General features: G+C 41.2%; 1 protein-coding gene across 3 annotated transcripts in view; it reads right to left on the reverse strand.

Annotated features, from left to right (window-relative positions):
- Positions 1-21,944, reverse strand: part of XPO7 (exportin 7) — an 88,122-nt gene that overhangs the window by 45,874 nt on the left and 20,304 nt on the right. For all 3 annotated transcript variants that reach the window (XM_030552119.1, XM_030552120.1, XM_030552121.1), the window contains exons 2-3: positions 7,275-7,346; positions 1,171-1,317 (exon numbers count right to left, since the gene is read on the reverse strand). In XM_030552119.1, the coding sequence (XP_030407979.1) occupies positions 1,171-1,317; positions 7,275-7,346 (219 nt within the window). The remainder of the gene's footprint in view (positions 1-1,170; positions 1,318-7,274; positions 7,347-21,944) is intronic.

Here is a 21,944-nt window from a genome sequence, read left to right on the forward strand (position 1 = left end):
CAGAGGCTAATTTATTTTTTATTCCAAAGAAATTAAGGAGTCCACCCCCCCCCCAACTTACAACACCAAGAGATCAAAAATTCAGCTCATGTGTTCAGCTAGAACAGCACTGTACAGTGCCCAATCTCAGTCTGGTTCCTTGATCCTTTGAGATGTGGTGGCTAATGTTTCCTGATTTTTGTGAGCAAGGCACTGATCTAATAGACTCAAAGGTCCTGTGACCAAGCAATTTTAAGCATGATTTATCTTGCCACAAAGTGAATCAAGTGACCACTTGGGGAAAAAAAAAAAGTACTGTAAAGATAAAAATTTTTCTTATTTCCCATGGTTGAAATTGTTGCTAGATTGCTTTGAGGACATTATTGGAGAGGCTAACCTTTGCTTTAAGAGATTCTTAGTAGTAAGCTAAAATGGCCCAAAGCAAACTCTGTTTTAATCCCATCTGAGTCTCAGATCTCACGCTGGGATTTTAATCTTTGATCATGTCTTCCAAGCTATTTTAGAACTCCTAAAGCAGTGGAAATAAGAGAATTTGCCTTTCAGAATGAACGTCGTATTCTTAGATCAGGCTGCATAATGGATTGACCCATAAGATTAATCAAGAACCAGCCAATCAAAGGACAGGTTCTTTTCATGTGATTCACACTACTGGCATAAACAGACACATGGACAAAACCAGAATGATTGTGCAACAGTAGCTCTCCTGCTAGAAGTGTTAGTGACACTTTAGCCCAAATTCACACACAGTTTCCTAGCATGGTTATAGAGCCATACTCTGTGTTCCTAATCACAATAACCCCTTCCACACCTCTTCTCCCCCCACTCCTCCCCAAAACTAACAACTATGCTATATCAAGTCTGGACCACACTTCATAACTGTGTTTAAGCGTACTTATCTTTGTAGATTAGATGTGCTTTATGATCTAAGCAGAATTCCTCAAAAAGGGAAATCTCTTAGTGGGTACACTCCAATTTTTTCTAAACCAACAGAAAATGCAGAACCAACTGCAGGTTTAATTCTGGTATGCAGAAGACATTCATGAATGAGACACATTCCAGCTTACTGGGTATGCAGTACCTAATGTGCTTCCCTCTTTCATTCAGAGCATTCACCCAAAATGCCAAATTTGAATGCCAGTTTGTTTGAATCTATTATTATTTTCTACGTACACTTCCTCTTTCAAGGAGGAGCTGGCACTTGTTCAGACAGTCTGCGCTGTTGGTAAACTCGACCAAGGCTTTTTCTGCCTGGAGCCGTGTCGCGGTGTCTGTAGTTTCATACAGCTGCTTGCACAGGTTCTCTAGCTGGGCTAGGCTCTGTAATGGAATGACCACAGGAAAGAAAAAAAAAAATCAGTTAAAACAATTTTTTACAGTTTTGTCAGGTAGTGACTCAGCCATGCAACCCAGCACATCTTTAAGGAATGAGTATGTTGAAATTATACCTGGCTTTTCAGCCTATGCTACTTTTTTAGATGTTTCATGGCCATCTTCACCTGAATTAGGCACAAAACAATTGCTGCTTGATGGGCACATGAGAAATCCCCCTCACACCACCAGCCTGGCCAAGAGTAACAGACAGCTTGCCAGACCCCGTGTCATGGTATAATTCCCCACTCTGAACCTTAGCGTCCAAAAGATGGGGTACCAGCATGAATTCCTCTAAGCTCAATTACCAGCCTAGTACTTGTAGTGCTGCCATCAACCAGGAATTCCAGTGCCTGGTACACTCTGGTCCCCCCAAAACCTTGCCCAGGGACCCCCAAGACCCAGTCCCTCTGGATCTTAACACAAGGAAAGTAAACCCTTTCCCTAACCGTTGCCTCTTCCAGGCGTCCCCTCCCTGGGTTACTCTGGAAGATCACTGTGATTCAAACTCCTTGAATCTTAAAACAGAGAGGAAAATTCACCTTCCTCCCTCCTTCTCTCTCCCCCTCCCAGACTCTCCCTGAGAGAGAAAGTAATCCTAACACAGAGAAATTAACCTCTCTCCCCCCCTTCCCTCCTTTCTCCCCACTAATTCCCTGGTGGATCCAGACCCAGTCCCCTGGGGTCTCACCAGAATAAAAAATAATCAGGTTCTTAAACAAGAAAAGCTTTTAATTAAAGAAAGAAAAAACAGTTAAAATTATCTTTGTAAATTTAAAATAGAATAGGTACAGGGTCTTTCAGCTATAGACACTGGGAATACCCTCCAAGCCTAAGTACAAATTAAAATCCTTTCAGGAAAATACAAACTTGAACTCCTTCCAGCCAAATACACATTTGAACTCCTCCCTGCCAAATACACCTTTGCAAATAAAGAAAACAAACATAAGCCTAACTCGCCTTATCACCTAGTACTTACTATTTTGAATCTATAAGAACCTGTATCAGGGAGATTGGAGAGAAACCTGGTTGCACATCTGGTCACTCTCAGAACCCAGAGAGAACCACCACCAAAAACTAACAGCACACACAAAAGCTTCCCTCCCTCAAGATTTGCAAGTATCCTGTCCCCTGATTGGTCCTCTGGTCAGGTGACAGCCAGGCTCACTGAACTTGTTAACCCTTTACAGCCAAAAGAGACATGAAGTACTCCTGTTCTATTAACTCTTATTTATCTGTTTATGACACCCCCTACCTAAGAATGTCTCTTGCACTATCTTCCTACCCCTCCCTAGCATATTGAAAGAGAGCAAATGCCGCTCACTCCCATGAGTTCAACTTTTACCCAGAGTGTGGCCTTTTTCGTAATGTATTGAGGATGGTCAGGAGCCTGGGTTCTATTTCCAACTCTACCACATGCTTCTTGAGTGAATTTTAATAAGTCACACCTTTGTATCTCTGGCCCCAATCCCGCAATCAGCTCCATGCAGATGAGGTCATATGCCTGCATGGAACCCCTCTGACTTCAATGGGGTCTGCTCACCTAGCAATGACAGGATCAGAGTCGGAGTTTCCTCACCTGTAAAATGGGGATACAACACTTACCTATGATGCAGGGTTACCAGGAGGCTAAAGCCATTAGCTTGTAAGTCATAGATCTTTTTATAGAAGGAGTTATACCGTCACTATGCACACCTATGGTTCTCTGTTATAATAATAAAAGTAGGATACGGATTTGAGGGTGAGGGGAGAAAGAGGGGCAAGTTGAACCAATTCTGCGATATTCTATCTTGAAAAGTAAAGAAGCCTGTATCACCATGGGATGCTAATTGCTCTTCTGCGGCCAACATACCTTTTCCTTTCCACTCCAAAAACCCCACCAATTCCTTCAGTTACTGATATTCCCATCACATCAGCCCTTCAAGATATAACAAGTTACAGAGCTTCCTCCAGGAGAATCACTAACATAGTTCTAAATACCAACTATCCCAGGGGCATTTTCACAATCATTTTTGCTGCTGCTTTTGCTTTCAGACTACACACAACAAGCTTTCCATTATTATACCCAATCCACTAGTGGCCAGGGAGCAGGAGTAACCAAGTGTCTGCTTGAACAGGTGGCTACCATGTAATAGCATCATGTATTTCTGCCAAGACAGCTTGCCAGCCTGAACATAGCCATGAATATACCTTTTGAGCTGGTGCCCTTCCTATCCCCCAACTCTTTACTGTCATTCTTGCCTCTAAACTGCAGTCTTTGCTCTCAGAATAAACTACTCTCTGCACGCACACTAAAACCTCTACTAAGAAGGTCCTTAGAATTATGCTGAAGTTATTTAAAAGTACAGATTATTAGCACAGCTTCCCCTCCACCATACATGTCGTCCTCCTCAGAGTGGGACTGGAAGTATTCTGTGCTTCGTAAACATTTTAAATTTATTTGCTACCAAAGGATTTCTAATATTAAATTTTCAACTTGTTTTCCTCCCTTAAGTTCCAAGTGTTTGTGCCTGGGACTGAAGGATCAGGAACATAGAACACTGCATTACAAAGACGTTTTATCAGGGGAGGAACTCAATAGGATAGAGGAAGAGAGAAAGAACTTCTTGGAGGGACTAGAGATGAGATGGGATCAGTAAAAAAAGGCTGAATGCTTAAGAACGAAAACCCAGTGCATTATTCCAAGTATATTTATATAGCCTTAGGTAGTGTCTCTTAACACCTCTCCATCCCAGATGACTCTTAGTAAGCAATGAATCTCTGAGCTGCATGATTAGTTTAAGGTCTTGATTTTGACCTATGACAGCCCTATTGGGCTTGAGACCTGCTTGCTGGAGAGACCCTCCCTTCTCAATCAATACTGACAGACTGAGGTTAGCAGAAGCACTTCAACTAGAGTACCCCCTCCTCTGTTTAACAGTTGCCAGCAAGATAATTCTCTAAGAAAGGCCTTCAAATACTCTAATTTCAGAATTTATTCCTCTTCCCTCCATCGCATAATCCAAAATGGATTATATCTGTGCAAGTCCCATCCATTTACTCAGGTTCCTGTGGAACGAAAGACAGCTGACATTTGTGGGTGAAATAGGGTGTTTCGAGTTTGATTTTCTCTCTGGTTCTAGAGGAGATTATTTATCAATTCTTAGACTATTTTAACTGAAGTAAGCGCTATCTAGAGCTGATATGGGATTATATATTTCAATACAGTTTCCTTGTGAAGGTGGCCTCTGACTATTTATATTATTATTTCAAATTTCTGGAGAATATAATTTCTCTTCCACCCCAACTATGTTTATCGCTGTTACCCTCCATTGTTATGCAAAGGTGGGGACACACTTGTTTGTTGGAGGATTTTGTCTCAGATCAGCTACATTCTTGAGAATGTAAATCTATCATCTAGTCTACTGTAGAAAAGTTGCACTGGTGTGACTAAATCAATTTTTAAAAATTTTCAATGCATACCCCTAACATTTAAGTACTTAAATGGGTTTAAACCTTACTTACATTGATTTAGCTTAATTCACTAAATTTACCAATTTATACTGATTTATCTTAAGGAAGGTTTAAACTGGTTTATGTGCATCTATAGAGGTTTGCATAGGGGAATTACATTAATTTTAAATCCATTTAATTCTCTGGGTGCAACTTGTCTAATATACACATCTACAGTGACTTCAGTTTGTATTTATAAGTAGTGACCTTTTGTTTTTAAAATAAATCTGTTACCTGTAGTTGAGCAAAAGATTGTTGTTTCATTTAACAGTCTAAATTAAGGCTACGTCTACACTAGAAACTTCAAACTGCTCCCACGGCAGCACTTTGAAGTGTGACTGTGGTCACGCGTGAGCGATGGGACTCCTGGTAATCCACCTCCACGAGGGGAATGGCTCCCAGCACTTGGAGCCTGTCCACACTAGCACTTTAAAGTGCTCAAACTTGCTGTGCTCAGGAGGGTGATTTTTCACCCCCCTGAGCGCAGCAAGTTTGAGCGCTATAAAATATAAGTGTAGACAAGTCCTTAGTTTCCTTGAAACAAAAGCTGCCACTGTGCTCTCAAACACGTGGGCATGTGCAATGCTGTGTCTGCTGTAAAATCGCTTACCTCACTCCCATGTCTCAGATCAAGATTAAGATTTGAGCCTGCTCTCATCAAGTAGGAGACCACTGGCTCCCTTCACAGGCACACTCTCATGCAAACTCAGAGATCGGTTTAACACCTTCTCAAATAATCAAGAGGAAAATTTCCAGTAATCAAATCCAAGAAAGTATTTTGAATCTCGTGAAATCTACTTTGGTTTTCAAGTTTTAAGTGGCTCTTTTTAACCTCATACCCAAACGCATCAGTTCAAGACATTTAACTCAAGAGACACAGTTCTGCCCAAGGGACCTACTGAGCAAGAGAATCACACAAATCCCAGCATCTCACCAAATGAGAAGCCAAGGATATATTGGCATAGAGTTTAAAATGAACACTGCTGTGCTCAGTGAGAACATATTGCAATAAAAGATAAAGGTAAGGAGCAATGAAGACAGCTTTATTACAGTACAATCCAATTGGTATATCCCAATGGAAAAAAGAATGTACCAATTAAGCAATCAAAGGCTCATTGGGAATGTGTCATTCTGGAAGATGTTCACTTATTTCCATGAATTACTTTATAAACAATTAATGTCCACAGCACTGAAGTATTACAACAAAACAAGCTTACTGCAGGACTTTAGGCAGGACACTCATACCACTGATGTTCAAACCAAAGTAGGCCAGTAACAACCTCTCCATTCTGGGGGTGAACATTACTGGATTAACACACACGCCCTTCTTCCCACTTTGGAAACCTGGGTTCAGGTAGTGACAAAAGTCACAAGTGTAATGAGTTAGATCGTTTTAGTCTCATATGGCTAAATCTACAGTGTGCTTTGGAACAATGCATAAGAATCAGTAATCTTGGCTCAAGAGAAATCTAGCAATGGAGTAGCAGTGTAGAGTACAGCTGTATGGGGAGAGCTTGCCAATGCCTTGCCTGTGAGAGCACTCTCAATAGGCCACTTTCACAAGCACCAAGTTAGTCAGAGTTCAAGACTAGAGGAGTCCACTATACCTAGTCTGACCTCCTACAGAGGACAGGCCTCTCCATTCCACTAAACCCAACCACTGAAATTAGACCAAAGTATTGCAGCCCTCAGAAGACTAGACTATCATGTGCCATAGGCAGAGAGATGTAGCTGCACCAATTCTTGAGGTCCCTGCAACTGCAAAATTTCAAATGTGGTTTAATTTACTTGTAAGTCATAGTAACGTTGTTTAGGGGTCCATCACTACAGAAAGTATGCAACATTAGAAAACATTACCATTAAGTGAAAGGTCTCATTTAAATGAAATGAAAGTCATTAGGTTGCCACTTATTAAATGGGACTCTTGCAAAGGATGTAAAAATCTGGGATGAAATTCTAGCCCCATTAAAATCAATAAGAGTTCTGCCAGCGACTTCCATGGAGACAGAATTACAGTCTTGGTGAGTGCTTGTTTGTTTTTTTATGATGAATGAGGCAGATCTGAAAGTTACGCGTTCTTTCAAATTTAGAAGCATCAGGAATGCAGAATCTGGTCTTCCCTAGTTTTGTGGGAGGCCCAGTGGGAGTAAGAAAAGAAGTTTATTTTTGTGTTAATATCTTAATTTTAGGGGAACAGATGTTCAGTCTTTAAACACAGGATTCCTTTATTAAACGTGTTATTAAGTCAATGAAGTTAAAATAGGTGTTATCATTTGCACCGGCTCTGCAAACATCATAGTCTTCCAACCTAGACAAGGACAAGGGCTTTTAAAACAGTAAACAAAAACACCCTGTGGAGAATGAGGGAGATGGCTCAGTTATTTGTTAAGAAACCGCTATGTACTTCAGTTTACCTCTGATATTCGCCTGTCTCTCTGCATGCGGTTTAAGTCAAAGGAGGCAGTTAGGTGGAACAAAGCAGGAACCTAAACAATGAGATAAAACACCGATGGTAAACTACGAGGGAGTTAAGACAACAATGGCGGGGCCAGTGAGTGGGAAGGTGCTATTTTCCAGATGACAGGCACAGTTGGGGGATACCAGTGCTGAAAGCATAGAGACAGAAAAAGAGACTACAGTTAAGACGACCACCTGAAACCAGGATGGGGATACGGATTGTCTGCAGTTGCCTGGGGGCAAGCAAACTGACTATCCGCAGCTAGAGATGGAAGTAGCAGGGGCTTACCAAAGCTTGCAAGAAAAGATTAAGGCTAAGGTAAGAGGAAATACATGCACAAGTCTTTGTTTTAACCCATCTCTCGGCTGTGCATCCTTGGGTAGATAAATACTTGGCTGTGAAGAAGCCGTGTGAGTCACTTTAATAGGTTGCTAGTCCCAAGCTCCCAGACGGAAAGGGTTTATGGATGCCAAACAGGCGTTGGACTGGATGTAAAGTTGGTAAACAGGGGACTGCAGATCAGAGACCCAGTCTAGGAGTGGAAGGATTGCATGGTTCCACCCAGAGAGGTGAAGGTAGTGAAATATGTCAAAGGGGTGCACTGGAGAGGATCTAAAAGGGATCTAAAGTGCAGCTTGCCTCGTGTCTAGACAGCCCCAAAACCTTGCTTCTCCCCAGATTTTGAAGAGATAGCCTTCTGGCCTATTGTATATACACATCAAAGCAACCATTTTTTCCTGCTTTGTAGATCACCTGTAACATATCCATGTATTGGATTAGATATTATACATTAATGTGCACCAAAATAACCAGTGCAGAATAGGCAAGTGAAGGATGAAGGAGATGCTTTTATTTGGCATTTCCTTCCATTTGTTGGTTAGAAGCAATGCCTGAACAGTAGTTTTACTGTTAATAGGCTCAAATACCCAGAAAACATCCACAGAACGCAGTACTCCAATCAGATCATTCTCTTTGATGAAAATCTTATTGATTCTAATTTTAGAAGTTTCACTGATGGATATTTATGCCCTCACACTGGTAAAGTAATTACATGAATAAATGGACTCTCTCAACAGCCCTTATGCTGCATTCTAGGTTTGCAGTGGTGAATTGTAAGTGAACCTCAATCTTTGTACCTTATAATGTCCTCATTTGGAAAATGAGCATCATATTTCTCTCCAAAACAAGTTAGGTGAGTATAGATTGCAAGACCAAATTAACCCTGTTAGCTAGTTCAGCCATCACAATAGAGTATAGGTGGACATGTTCTCTTGCACAAATAGAGCAATGCCATACAACAGTCATAACAGAAATTTCTGATGCTCTGCTGTTGAAATGGGTGAAACCATTAGGATGTCACTACCAGCAACAAATAAGGAGGAACTTTGTGCAAGTTGTTCTTCCCTGTCCCACATTATGTTCATTGGAACTTTTTGCTGCACTGAAGATTTTGTCTCCTCAATTCAGCTTCTTGAGAAACTGACAAAACAATCATAGCACAAAAGAAACTTTATACAAAAGTAGGAAGACTTCAAAACAAAGCCCTGTGATTCCATCTTTGCGTTAATTCCAAAGGAATGGGAATGTGGAAGTGGCTGAAAGGGACTGAGCTGGCGTACACTTAATCTTCTTGCTCTCATCATAGCAAGGTGCACCTTGCTATATGGAATGCAAAACAAATCAGTTAAGGGCAGCATACAGCTGCTACATTCAGTTGTTGAATGCCCTCATGCCAGCAGATAGAATGCTCGCTAACAGGAGCTTGCCCTCTGATTTCCAAGCATGTATTACACATGTTCTCTGCAGTGGAAGGACTCACCTCTCAAACCAGGCCTCGTATCTTGTTTTGGGAAGCTACAGTCCAGCAGATAAATTTCCATCATAAAATCCACTAGCTCAGCTATAATCCAGGCAAACTGCCTGGAGATCAGGAAAAGGAGCACACAATGCTGGAGTTGGTTGTGAAGTTCTAGCCAGAGCCCTGAATCCAGAGATCTCTTACTCTAGGTCCAGTAGCATATTGGATCACTAGCGAGTTTTAGACAATTACCTGTAAACTTTTTGCCAACTAATAGGTTATACAGAAAACTGCTTTATCAGTCTGGGATACATTGATAAAAATAAAACAATCTGAAAACCCCAAGGCTTGAGCTCCTCAAACAAGGCTCAAGTTAGAATTTAAAAAGTTAGCATTTACACTTCAGCTCCATAAACAAATAATTTTTAATCCCTCAGATTTGAGGCACTTTTGTGCTGATATCACACTTTCCTCCCTTACTAAGTCTGAAAGCAGAACAGATTAAAGATGTAACTAAATTAATAACAGGGAAGTCAGAGGACATAATCATGGATTCCTCTTTGGCCTAAAATGCAAGACATCCTTCTCTGAATCCAGCGGCAGAAAGTCGAATCAAAAAGACATTCTAAAGAGACAAATTCCTGAAACAACCATGCTATTTAAGGTGCAACAAGTTATCCATACACCCTTCCTTAATACCTCATCCGTCGGTTCCACTAGTTTTTCAAATGAGCTTCTCTGCTAATGTTTAAGGCTATGTTTTAGTCATGAGTATTTTTAGTAAAAGTCACGGACAGTAAACAAAAATTCATGGCCCATGACCTGTCCATGACTTTACTATATACTGTATTCCAGTAACACTGTTCACATGACCAAGATGTTAAACATTTGTATCTGTCATTTTTCCACTACAAGCCTATTTTCAGTCATTTGTAACTGGCCTGGCAAAACTGACTTTGTAGAGAAGTCTGACCATATAAGTTCAGTCCAGAAGCAAATATACTGTTTATAAATGATCAAGTTGATTGTAAAATAGCAAGAGGTACTATGAAGTGGTAGTTCTGTTCTGCTGTATTACTCTGTTCCCGAGGAGCCAGTCTTCTGTGCATATCTCTTCTAGCATGCTGCTGAGGCAAGCAAATCCACAATAATTCTGCTTTGCCCTCCCCAGAACATCATATAGCCCATTAGAAATGCCAACACCAGCAACATGGAGCTGAGGGCACACAGGGATGAAAAAGTCTGTAAGTCTTTTCTAAGAAACAGACACACTTCTAGGACAATTTAGAATAGTCATTCTTCTGAACAGCCTTAGTCATTAGGCATCTTTTTCAATCTTCTAAGCAATACCGTGGTGCGTATTCAATATTCATATTCTTTATTTGCTATGTTTTTAGGTTCTTAATGAATGAATATGCAAGATAAGCACCTACAAAGACTGGAGAAATCACACAAGCAATTCCATTACCCATTAAGCAAGATCTTAATAATGTAGTTGCCTGTTAAAATCTACCACCTGTACACAGAATCACAGAAATGTAGACCTGGAAAGGACCTTGAGAAGTCATCCAGTTCAGTCCCTTGTGCTGTGCCAGGATCAAGTAAACCTAGACTATCCCTCACAGTTGTTTGTCCAACCTGTGTTCTAAAAACCTCAACTGATGGGGATTCTACAACTTCCCTTGAAAGCCTATTCCAGAGCTTAAACTATCCTTATAGTTAAGAAAGTTTTTCTTAATATAGAACCTCAAATCTCCCTTGCTGCAGATTAAGCCCATTACTTCTTGTCCTACCTTCAGAAGAAACAGAACAATTGTGCTCTTTATAACAGTTCTTAACATATCTGTAGACTGTTACCAGGTCTCTCCTCAGTCTTAGCCTCTCAAGACTACACATGCCCCCTCTGCCCCAATCCTCCCAGGTCAGGTTTTCTAAACCTTCTATCATTTTTTTTTTTATTCTCCTCTAGACTCTCTCCATTTTGTCAACATCTTTCCTGAAGTATGGTGCCCAGAATTGGATACATTAGTCCAGCTGCAGTCTCTCCAGTGCCAAATAGAGAGGGACAATTACTTGCCGTGTCTTACATACAGCTCTCCTGTTAATACATCCCAGAACGATATTTGCTTTTTTCGCAGCTGCATCATGTTGACAACTCATATTCAATCTGTGATTCACTATAAAGCTTGGATCTTTTTCATAAGTACTACCACATAAGCCCATTATTCCCCATTTTGTAGTTGTGTATTTGATTTTTGCTTCCTAAGTGAAGTACTTTGCCCTTGTCTATTGAATTTAATTTTTGGGTATGTCTACACTACGGGATTATTCCAATTTTACATAAACCGGTTTTGTAAAACAGATTGTACAAAGTCGAGTGCACACGGCCACACTCAGCACATTAATTCGGCAGCGTGCGTCAATGTACCGAGGCTAGCGTCGATTTCCAGAGCGTAGCACTGTGGGTAGCTATCCCGTAGCTATCCCATAGTTCCCGCAGTCTCCCCCGCCCATTGGAATTCTGGGTTGAGATCCCAATGCAAAAACAGTGTCGCGGGTGATTCTGGGTAAATGTCGTCACTCAATCCTTCCTCCGTGAAAGCAATGGCAGACAATCATTTTGCGCCCTTTTTCCCTGGATTGCTCTGGCAGATGCCATAGCATGGCAACCATGGAGCCCGTTTTGCCTTTTGTCACCGTCACCATATGTGTACTGGATGCTGCTGACAGATGCGGTACTGCAGTGCTACACAGCAGCATTCATTTGCCTTTGCAAGGTAGCAGAGACGGTTACCATCCCTATTGCACCGTCTGCCATGCCATTATAAATTGGCGATGAGATGACGGTTATCAGTCGTTCTATATCGTCTGCTGCTGTCATGGATGCTCCTGCTGGCCTCACTGAGGTCGGCCGGGGGCGCATGGACAAAAATGGGAATGACTCCCCAGGTCATTCCCTTCTTTATGTTCTGTCTAAAAATAGAGTCAGTCCTGCCTAGAACATGGGGCAAGTGTACTAGAGAACCAGAGAGCACAGCTGCTCCACGTCAGATCCCGCAGAAATGATGAGCTGCATGCCATTCTAGGGGGTGCCCCTGCAACAACCTCACCCATTGCTTCCCTCCTCCCCCAACCCTCCTGGGCTACCGTGGCAGTGTCCTCCCATGTGTGTGATGAACTAATAAAGAATGCAGGAATAAAAAACACTGACTTTTTAGTGAGATAAAATGAGGGGGAGGAACCCTCCAGCTGCCATGATAGTCCAGGCAGGACATTAAAGGGTGGCGAGGGAGAGGAGCCCAGCCTCCCGCTGCTATGATAGTCCAGGCAGTACAGAATCTTCTTTAGACATGAAGCAGGGGTGGGGAGCCTGACAGAGCTCAGCCTCCAGTTGCTATGATGAAGATGGTTACCAGCCGTTCTGTACCATCTGCCGGGGATGACCAGGAGTCATTCCCATTTTTACCCAGGCCGACCTCACCGAGGCCAGCCAGAAGCACTCACGGGCTGCTGCTGATGATGGATAGCAGTCATATTGTACCGTCTGCCATCGGGAAGGGGATGCTGGTGTTCAGTGCTGCAGCACCCCGTCTACCAGCAGCATGCAGTAGACATAGGGTGACAATGAAAAAAGGCGAGAAACGTTTTTTTTCCCTTTTCTTTCGGGGGGGGGGAGAGAGGGAGGGTTAAATTGACGACATATTCCCTGAACTACTGGCGACAATATTTTTGACCCTTCAGGCACTGGGAGCTCAGCCAAGAATGCAAATGCTTTTCAGAGACTGCAGAGACTGTGGGATAGCTGGAATCCTCAGTACACCCTCCCTCCCTCCATGCGCGTCCATTTGATTCTTTGGCTTTCCGTTACACTTGTCACACAGCACTATGCTGAGTCCCTGCTGTGGCCTCTGTCTATCATAGCCTGGAGATTTTTTCAAATGCTTTGGCATTTCGTCTTCTGTAACAGAGCTCTGATAGAACAGATTTGTCTCCCCATACAGCCATCAGATCCAGTATCTCCCGAACGGTCCATGCTGGAGCTCTTTTTGGATTTGGGACTGCATCGCCACCTGTGCTGATCAGAGCTCCACGCTGGGCAAACAGGAAACGAAATTCAAAAGTTCGCGGGGCTATTCCTGTCTACCTGGCCAGTGCATCCGAGTTCAGATTGCTTTACAGAGCGTTCACAGTGGTGCACTGTGGGATACCGCCCAGAGGTCAATACCGTCGATTTGCGGCCATACTAACCCTAATCCGACATGGCAATACCGATTTCAGTGCTACTCCTCTTGTTGGGGAGGAGTATAGACACCGGTTTAAAGAGCTCTTTATATCGATATAAAGGGCCTTGTTGTGTGGATGGGTGCAGGGTTAAATAGGTTTAACACTGCTAAATTCGGTTTAAACGCGTAGTGTAGACCAGGCCTTTGTGATTTCAGACTAATTCTCCAGTTTCTCAAGGTTGTTTTGAATTTGAATCCAAACCTCCAAAGTGCTTGCCTCTCCCACCTTGGTGTCATCTGCAAATTTTATAAGCATACTCTCTACTCCATTACCGAAGTTATTAATGAAAATATTGACGAGTCCTGGATTGACCCCCACAGGTCCCACTAGATACATCTTCCCTATTTGATAGTGAACCATTGATAACTACTCTGAGTATGGTCTTTCAACCAGTTCTGAACCCATCTTATAATAAATTTCATCTAGACCACATTTCCCTAACTTGCTTATGACACCGTCATGTGGAACTGTGCCAAAAGTCTTACTAAAAATATCAAGATGTGATATATCTACTACTTTCCTGCCAAAGAAGAAAATTAGGTTGGTTTGGCATGATTTGTTCTTAAAGCCGTACTAACTATTCCTTTTAGCCCTAGTATCTGCCAGGTGCTTACAAACTGATCGTTAAGTAATTTGTTCCAGTATTTTTTCAGGTATCCAAGTTAGGCTGACTGGTCTATAATTCCGAGGTCCTCTTTGTTCCCCTTTTTAAAGTTAAGTAGTATGCTTGCTCTTCTTCAGTTTCTGGGACCTCAACCAACCTCCAGGAGTTCTCAAAGATAATTGCTAACGGTTCTGAGTTAGATTCAGCTAGCTCTCAACTATCCGAGGATGAATTTCACCAGGCCCGGCTCCTTTGAATACATCTAACTTATGTAAGTATTGTTTAACTGGTTCTTTCCCTATTTTGGCTTGTGTTCCTTCCCCCTGAGTTGTTAATATTAACTGTGTTGAGCATCTAATCACCACTCATCTTTTTAGCGAAGACTGAAGCAAAGTAGGCATTAAACACTCCAGTGTTCTTGATATCACCAGTTATTAGATCTTCTTTGCCGCTAAGTAGAGGGTCTACACTTTCCTCCATCTTTCTCTTGCTTCTAATATATTTAAATAACATTTTCTTATCGCCTTTTATGTCCCTAGCTAGGTTTAACTCATTTTTGTGCCTTAGCTTTTCTGCAAGATCTTAATAACATACCAGTTATTTTCACAATGACAATGGACCAGATTCTCAGCTGCTGTAAGTCAGCATAGCTCCACTGGTTTCAATAGAGCTATGACAATGTACACGATCAGAAGGACCGGCCCTATATATGAATTACTAAACAATGATCTAATGTTATACTTCCAAAGTTAAAAACAAAAGGATACACACACAAAAAAAGATTTACAACCAACTGTACATAGTTTCACACTACTGTCCATTCTTTAATATTTTGTTAGAGGCTTGGCTATAACATTTTCCTCCTAATGAACGGCCTCTCTGCCTTCTGGCAAACACTGATTCTTCTCCACCAGTGTTCTGAACTTTGTTGAAATAAACACAGCTCCTTTTGTTTAACATCATTTTCCACTTGTCATGACAAATCATCCTTGTTTGTACACAAAACATGATCAGTGTCAGCCTAGCACTCAGAATAAGGTTTGTTAGTTAACTGCTTCAGAACCATAACATACATACATGAGAGGATGGGAAAAAAAAAATCAGTTATTCCATCTGCTTTCATTCTTTAAAAAGTTTCTCAGCAATGAAATAGAAGAAAACGATATAGAATGAGGACCTCCAAGATCTTGAACTTTTAAGGAAAGTTTCACGTTGGACTACCGATGCCCTTTTAATTTAAGATACACTAAACCACAACAACAGCCTGCCAAGCTATTACTAGCACCAGTCTTGCAAGCAGCAGCACTGAAATTCCTGTTTTTAGTGATTGTTCACTGCTTAGCAGGTAGAAATGTAGGCCAGCTGGAGCTGAGGGGGAAAAGATTTTGGGTAGGTCTACAATGGAGCTGGAAGGTGTGAGCGCCAGCTAAAGCAGACAGGCTTGCTTTTGCTCTGATCCAGCTAGTGCACTAAAAACAGAATGGTTGCTGTATGGCGCAAGGGGCTAGCTGCCTGAGTATGATCCCATCTGTGACCCTAGGACTATTCAGGGTAGCTACACTTCAGAGCTACCACACTAACCAGAGACTGAGCTCGTGTGAGTATATCTACTTGAGCTGGAAATTACACCTTCCAGCTTTAGTGGAGACATACACACAATCTACAATTCCTGAGCATATGCTGTGATGTATAACAAATGTACAAGCAGAGGTGAACAGAGCAAAGAAAGATGAAGATTTGATTAATTTAAAACTCAATCAACAGGCAGAAATATTACTGCTATCCAACCCCAGAAGAGTCTGCAAAAAACTGTCCTCTTTGGGGATGAAGGTTAACACACTGTCATGCCATTTAACATACAAGCCTTCCTTTCCACTTTGGAAGCCTAAGTTCCAACTGCAGCATAAGCCACAAGGTGAAGTTGTTTTAGCCTCTGAAGGGCAATAGGTCCATATCTATAAATTCACAGTGCAGTTGGGAACAATGCAGAGGAATTAGCAATCTACTCAGGAGAAACAGGAGGTGTATGAGAAAGCGTGCAGAGCCCTGGTAAAGTTGTGGAGAGGATGGGGATCTTGCATAGCCCCTATTCTCAATGGCCCCCATTCAGAAAAGCATAGAAGCATGTGCTTGAAGTTCCTATGCCTATGATCTCAGAAGCATCATCAGTTCACTACTTTCACAAGCACCAAATTCAAAGACTGAAACTATTCCAGCCCATTTCTCTGGAGAGCTTTATTTTAATTTTGAGTCACAATGATGTTGCTGTTGAGGTTCATCATCATATACAGTATACAACATTAGAAGATAGTGCCATTAAGTCTCAGGACTTGTCTAACTTTCCTGAGTGTGTCTGTGCAAAGTGATTTAACTAACTGATAATTTAATCCAATTTAACCAATGTGCATTAAACTAAACCAGACTAAGGCCACTTTACTTCCAAACGACAACCTCCACATGGGGGTTTAGTGCACAGTAGCTTCACATCTTTAGTTAATTCATCTTAACTTTGAGCCTCATGTGAAAATTAGCCTGACATTCCCTTAGCTTGCCCAAAGTATCCAGGTGCAGAAGGGACATCACGTAAAGGAATCTTTTATGGCACATATACAGAAATACCAAAGCACAATAGGGCAAGTGAAGCATGGAGTGGATGGCTGAACTTGGAATTTCCTTGTATTTGTCAGATTCAGTCCATGAATGGCAATATCATGTTTTAATTGAATGTGCTCAACAGCAAGAAAACATTTGCACTACACACTGTAATCCAATCAGATGACAGTCTCTGATGAAAATCTTTTTAGGTGCCATTTTAGGGAGATCTTCACTGATGGATATTTCTCTCCTTGTGTGCCTTAACTAGATCACCTATTCCATTAATAGGCAGAATACTTCAACTGTCCCAATGCTGTAAACCAAATTTGCAATGCTAAGCCTTCAGCATACTCTACCAAAGTTACCCTGGAAGAACATAGGAGTTTCTTCTCCCTCCTCTAGCAGAGAGCAAGAGAAAAATCAGACTAGCTTTCCTCTAGCAGTGACTAATTTTCTGAATGTCACATGATCTGCTGTTAGGAGTAACAAATAGGTGGGGATTATTTAACTTCAGAGACTAGGCAATATCTACTGTTTTTACCAAGATTAAAATACCATGAAGTATAGTGATTATGTAGAGCAGGAACCCTGTATATACTAGATAAGGGTTAAAGCATGAGACAGCAAAGTATTCAAATGTTAAAATGCTAGTTGAGTTCTGCAATTTAAACACAAACACTACTAAAATGAGTGGAAGGCACCTAAGTAGAAGAGGACCCAAAGGAGAGAGGATGTCAAAAAGTTACAAAAGCACACTTATGTCCATAACAGCTTTCATTCAATAAATGCTCTTTGTAAAACACTAAACCTCATAACACACTTGAGACTGGAAACGATCCATTTAACATGTATGGAAACAGAAACAGAGCAGTTAACTGACAGTGTCAAATGGACGAGCATCCAGCAATCCTGGCTGCGGATGACACTATACGACATTTCTACTTAGGCCTTGGCTACACTGGCGCTTTACAGTGCTGCAACTTTTGCGCTCAGGGGTGTGAAAAAACATCCCCCTGAGCACTGCGAGATACAGTGTAATCAGTGCCGCAGCATGGCTCCCAGCGCTGCAAGCTACACCCGTAGAGGATGTGGTTTACATGCAGCGCTGGCGCAGCTCTCCCCCAGCGCTGGCGCTCCGACCATACACACACTTCAAAGCGCTGCCGCGGCAGCGCTTTGACATTTCAAGTGTAGCCATACCCTTAGTAACACTACTTTGCAACAGTGCCACAGCAACTTAGGTTGCCAATTTGGACACAAGGAAGAAAGAAACTGAGTCACTCAAAGTAGTGAGGAGGTCATCAACTCTCTCCCCTGCCAATGCAGCATTGTTCCCAAAAAGTTATTTTGCACTCCTAGCATGTTAATATTGAAATTCTAATACAGTAGTGTAAAATACTCTGTTGTAAACACTCTACTTAGAGGCCTAAAGTATCCTATGTAAAAGTGGTAAAATGTCAAGTTTCTCTTATATTTCACACTGTGAAAAGTAAGGCCATAAGATAGCCTGAAACTTCAGTCATTTCTCAGATGAAGTATTTGTTATAACCTCATGTGTAAACGTATCTGATCTAGGAATGAATTTTTCATATAGCCACACATAGTGACAACATACAACACTAGATGAAAAAGCAAACCACTATCACATACACACTTGCTAACAGTTCTGCACGCTTAGTTTCTCTGATTAAATACTTAACTCATTTAGCATTTCCATTTTTCAGTAAATTATGTTTAAGTTTTCCTCCCCTAGCCTTCTTTTTATCTTTGCCGCACACAAATGATCAGGATTACAATTTATTTGTAAACAAACATTTTATAGCACACATTGGATGCATGCTGAAGCCTTGCCATGTTACATGGATGATATTTTCTAAATGTGGGGTGAAACTGATTATTCTAAGACTCACAAGTCAAATTTAACAATAGTGTATTGAGTCAGTAGCTATTCACACTCCTCAGGCCTGACCTACATCTAAAGAGGAATAGACTCAGAGCAGAAACAGCTGAAAAGAAAGTTGACTGTAGCTCCTTCCCCCATTTGACAGTATCTATTCCTTACTAGCTCATCACCCAGATATAAACAGAAGCCATGTGGGATTCTGTACGAGTCATACAATTTTAACAGGTTTGTTTGTACACCTAAAAACCTTACAAATATGCAGAGATAAAAGAACAAACATTTTTTTCCTCTACCCTCCTATGCTCCCATTAAGCTAAATAAAATTTAAGTGTTGAATTTTAATGGTCAGGATCCCCCATCATGGCTGCAAAGTGCTTTGAGATCCTCTGATGAAAGGTATTACACAAGTGCAGCACACTATGGCACTGTTTGAAATCGCAAATTTCTTGATTCAAAGACAACATACATAAGAACATAAGAACTGCCGTACTGGATGAGACCAAAGGTCCATCTAGCCCAGTATCCTGTCTACCAACAGTGGCCAATGCCAGGTGCCCCAGAGGGAGTGAACCTAACAGGTAATGATCAAGTCATCTCTTTCCTGCTATCCATCTCCATCCCCTGACAAACAGAGGCTAGGGACACCATTCCTTATCCACCGTGGCTAATAGCCATTAATGGACTTAACCTCCATGAATTTATCCAGTTCTCTTTTAAACCTTGTTATAGTCCTAGCCTTTGCAACCTCCTCAGGTAAGGAGTTCCACAAGCTGACTGTGCGCTGTGTGAAGAACTTCCTTTTATTTGTTTTAAACCTGCTGCCTATTAAAAGACATCATTCCATCTGTTGTATAAATCTTCTCATTAAGGAAGAACAAAGCATGAAACCAACAAACTTGAGAAACAAATGAGCAGATACATTTCCCTCCCCAAAAATGGGTATAGAAGTTCTCTCTTGGGCCAAGACCATTGTAACATGCTCTTAGTGTTTTGAAACACCTTATCATGTTAGCAGGCCAGGGGGAGGAGGGGGGGCAAATGTCTTGTAGGGTAATAGCTAAGGGGATACTGTTGACTGACTGAGGAAGGTAGTTCATCATCTTAACGAGATTAAGGGAGGAGTTCTACAGGTGATCTAGAGTAGGGGTCGGCAATCTTTCAGAAGCGGTGTGCCGAGTCTTCATTTATTCACTGTAGTTTAAGGTTTCGCGTGTCAGTAAAAATATTAATGTTTTTAGAAGGTCTCTTTCTATAAGTCTATAATATATAAGTAAACTATTGTTATATGTAAAGTAAATAAGGCTTTAAAAATGTTTAAGCAGCTTCATTTAAAATTAAATTAAAATGCGGAGACCCCCGGACTGGTAGCCAGGACCTAGGCAGTGTGAGTGCCACTGAAAATCAGCTTGCGTGCTGCCTTCAGCACCCGTGCCACAGGTTGCCTGCTCCTGATCTAGAGTGTGGGCTGAGCATTCCTCAGCTAGGAAACACCAAACCTTTGAAGGCCTGGGATGAACTTTGTGTGCATCTGAAGAAGTGGGTTTTTCACCAACAAAAGCTTATGCCTGAATAAATTTGTTAGTCTTTAAGGTACCACCGGACTCCTTATTGTTTTTATGTTCTTTGTTTCCTTCTTTGTTAACACGCCAAACTCCAGGAAAGGAATGAGCTTTTTTATCCTACAGTGTGTGAACTTTGTTTGAGAACGGTTAGGGAAAGGCATCTGCTTACAACTGCATACAGTTTTAGCCCTAAGCAAATTATAGGTAGATATAGTTTCCAGGTTTTTTCCACCCAGGTCATCCATTTCTGAAGAGTATGATGGGGTTTGTGTGTCTTTTTTTTTGTTTTTAACAGAGCTGCTAACATTCGTGAGAATTGCCTCAGTACTGATGAAAAGCCAAAAGTTTTAGGCCAAGATTTAAAAAAAAAAAAAAAAAAAAAAAAAAAAAAAAAAAAAAAAAAGCCCAAACAAAACAAAACACCCACCATACTATTCAGGGGTCTCACGTTAGGCACCCAAATCTGATCTTCAAAAATTCTGAGTATCCAGTAGCCTCTGTTGACTTCAGTGGGAGCTGCTGGTTCTCAGCACTTTTGAAATATCAGCCACTGACTTGGAGGCCTTACTCTGGCACCCGTTCTTTAAAACGTCTCGGCTTTGGTGCTTTCCCAGTGAGAATGAATATCTGTGGAGCTGACAGAGTAATAAAGCATAAACAGGAGACTGAAAAAAAAGTTAAGACAGAAAGCATAAAAGTAAAATTGTCACCAGTGTTTTCCACACATCAAATATTAACAGTGTGTGATCATCTTCAAATGATAAATACCCTCAAAAACACAGCTACTGAAAAAGGAGGTTTCAGGAAACGGCTGTGGAATTGATCTTATATTACATGGTTGCTTAAGAAACACTCTTTGCATACAAGGACTGCAATAAGCTTTAAGCAGGTTTAGTTCAATAGATTCTGACTTAGCCACGCTGACAGTTCCCGTTTGAGATAATTGAGGAAACGTATGCTGCATTTGGCACTTCTGGAATGGTGGTTGAAGCATGAAGGGGCATATGAATCTTCAGCGCAACTGGCATGTAACTATCTTGTGATGCCAGCTAGAACAGAGCCATGCGAACTCCTGTTCTCACTGTCAGCTGACATTGTAAACAAGAAGCGGGCAACATTATCGCCTGCAAATTGTAACCAAACTTGTTTGTCTGAGCGATGGCTGAAGGAGGACTGAGTGAACTTGTAGGCGCTAAAGTGTTACATTAAAAAATAAAACAATGCAGTTTTTTTTGGTACATAATTCTACATTTGTAAGCTCAACTGTCATGATAAAGAGATTGCAGTACAGTACTTATTAGATGAGTTGAAAAATACTATTTCTTTTGTTTTTTACTGTGAAAATATTTGTAATAAAAAAATACAAAATGAGCACTGTACACTTTGTATTGTGTTGTAATTTAAATCAATATATTTGAAAATGTAGAAAACATCCAAAAATATTTAAGTAAATGGTATTCTATTATTGTTTAAGCGCAAGATTGTGATTAATTTTTTAAAATCACCTGCCAGCCCTACTATTTATGCACTTCCAGCACATCACAATTATTTATTGCAGTAGTATCCATAGGCATCTCCTTGCATCTTTCAGGGAATCAATAAAAAATTCCCCATTTTCTCCCCTAAAGCAAACATTCTTCTAACCAAGGTGAGCTGGATGGGCTTTCTTTTAGAGAGTCTAGCAATGCCACTCCTACTCAGGTACTGTAGAACAACTCGAGGCACCTGTTACAAGGTGATGAACATAATTCCTATACAAAATTCTCAGCACTTGCTGACCCAGAGAAGCAAATACCAGACTTGGGAATCCAGCAATGATTTGTGGCATCATTTCTGATTTAGCATGGGATTGTGCTGTGCACAGATTTTCCTGAGATGCA

The sequence above is a fragment of the Gopherus evgoodei genome, chromosome 2 (genome assembly GCF_007399415.2).
Source record: "Gopherus evgoodei ecotype Sinaloan lineage chromosome 2, rGopEvg1_v1.p, whole genome shotgun sequence".
NCBI classification, from domain to species: Eukaryota; Metazoa; Chordata; order Testudines; family Testudinidae; genus Gopherus; species Gopherus evgoodei.